The following is a 1,367-nucleotide window of genomic DNA, read 5'->3' as shown; positions in this document are numbered from 1 at the left end:
TTAAACTTTCTAAACAGCATAAATACATCAATATGTATCAGAAAATGTATCAAAAAATTTTTGGTGATTTTTGAGATATTTTTAGAAAAACTATGGGCTATATATAGTCATTACTTTTTCCTAAAAATTTGCAACATGCCACTTCCCAAATACAACTCTATACATTTAATTCAAATAGATGTATACATGTAGAGATCTATGTTGCAAAGTTTAACATATATCAATACACAGTAAAAAGTTGTGTACTATGAAAAATATAATTATTCAACAATAACCTTTATCAGTCGGTTGTCCTGACAGCAGTGTTGATAGCGGTGATTGTATGATTGGTCTAGAGCCCCAGATATGAAACGTGTTACACTCAGTGGCAACTACAGTAGCGAGCTCACTACAAGTAACCATCTAACAATAGAAACAATAATAATGTGAAATTCAGTAATGTAAAGCATAGCAATATATGTGTACATGTACATGTACTTGTACATGAAAAAGAAAAAGAGGGAGGGGATTATAATGTACACAGACAATACTCAAGATCAATGTAGCATTTAATTTTAACATAACACATTTTTTATTTAATGGCATTCAAGTACTTAGTATACAATAATATAAAATAATATCTTACTATTGGTTTATTCTTCAATCCTTTAACAACCACTGCCATTTCTCTAGGGAGTGCATTCCCTGATCCTAACTGACCGTGATTATTACGTCCAAAAGTATACACAAGGCCAGTCTCAGTGAGGAATGCTGAATGAGTTGATCCCAATGAGCAGTCAATGATTCTGTGCTTCCCTAAGTCTTTAATAGGCAGCGGATTGATGGAATAGGGGACTTGCAAATGATGCTGTATGATAATAATAATGGTAAATAATAAATAGTAATAATGGTATTAATAGTAGTAATGATTGATAATACATACTTTGTTTAATAATTTCTTCATTTGCATGATGAAAGTTTCTCTTTTATTTATTCCAATTTTATTATCGGCATTACTAATAACAACAAAAACAATAATAATAATAATAATAATAATAATGACAATAATAACAACTATTATGTATACATGCATAATTTACTTTCCACAGGCAAAAACTCGTCCCATTTCAGTAATGAATACAGTACTGTCCATACCACAGTACACATCAATAGCTACTTCATCCATTCTTGCTCCTGGACTCCTTAAAACAACCTCAGTTGGAACAAAACTACATATACAAAAATAAGTAAATATAATATAATAACCATCATTTGCTAAACAATTATTGTTAATATAAATACAAGATTAATAGGAAAGAAAAATACATGTGTAAGTGATAATAGATAAAAAAGAGTACAAGTAGCTCATAAAACAAGAGCTTGTGATT

The 1,367-nt window shown here is 29.7% G+C and overlaps 1 protein-coding gene across 1 annotated transcript; it reads right to left on the bottom strand.

The window, feature by feature from the left end:
• Positions 1-264: 264 nt before the first annotated feature.
• Positions 265-1,208, bottom strand: LOC109592673 (serine/threonine-protein kinase Nek8-like; the record flags this gene model as incomplete). The annotated part of the gene is made up of 4 exons (XM_020008065.1): positions 265-402; positions 626-847; positions 923-995; positions 1,080-1,208. Coding segments are annotated over 4 exons (562 nt in total), but the record flags the coding sequence as incomplete, so codon positions are not given.
• Positions 1,209-1,367: the final 159 nt, after the last annotated feature.

The sequence above is a fragment of the Amphimedon queenslandica genome, unplaced genomic scaffold (genome assembly GCF_000090795.2).
Source record: "Amphimedon queenslandica unplaced genomic scaffold, v1.1 AMPQUscaffold_4357_Cont23663, whole genome shotgun sequence".
Lineage (NCBI taxonomy): Eukaryota > Metazoa > Porifera > Demospongiae > Haplosclerida > Niphatidae > Amphimedon > Amphimedon queenslandica.
The sequence above is the reverse complement of the archived record's forward strand: the minus strand, read 5'-3'. Positions and strand labels throughout refer to the sequence as shown.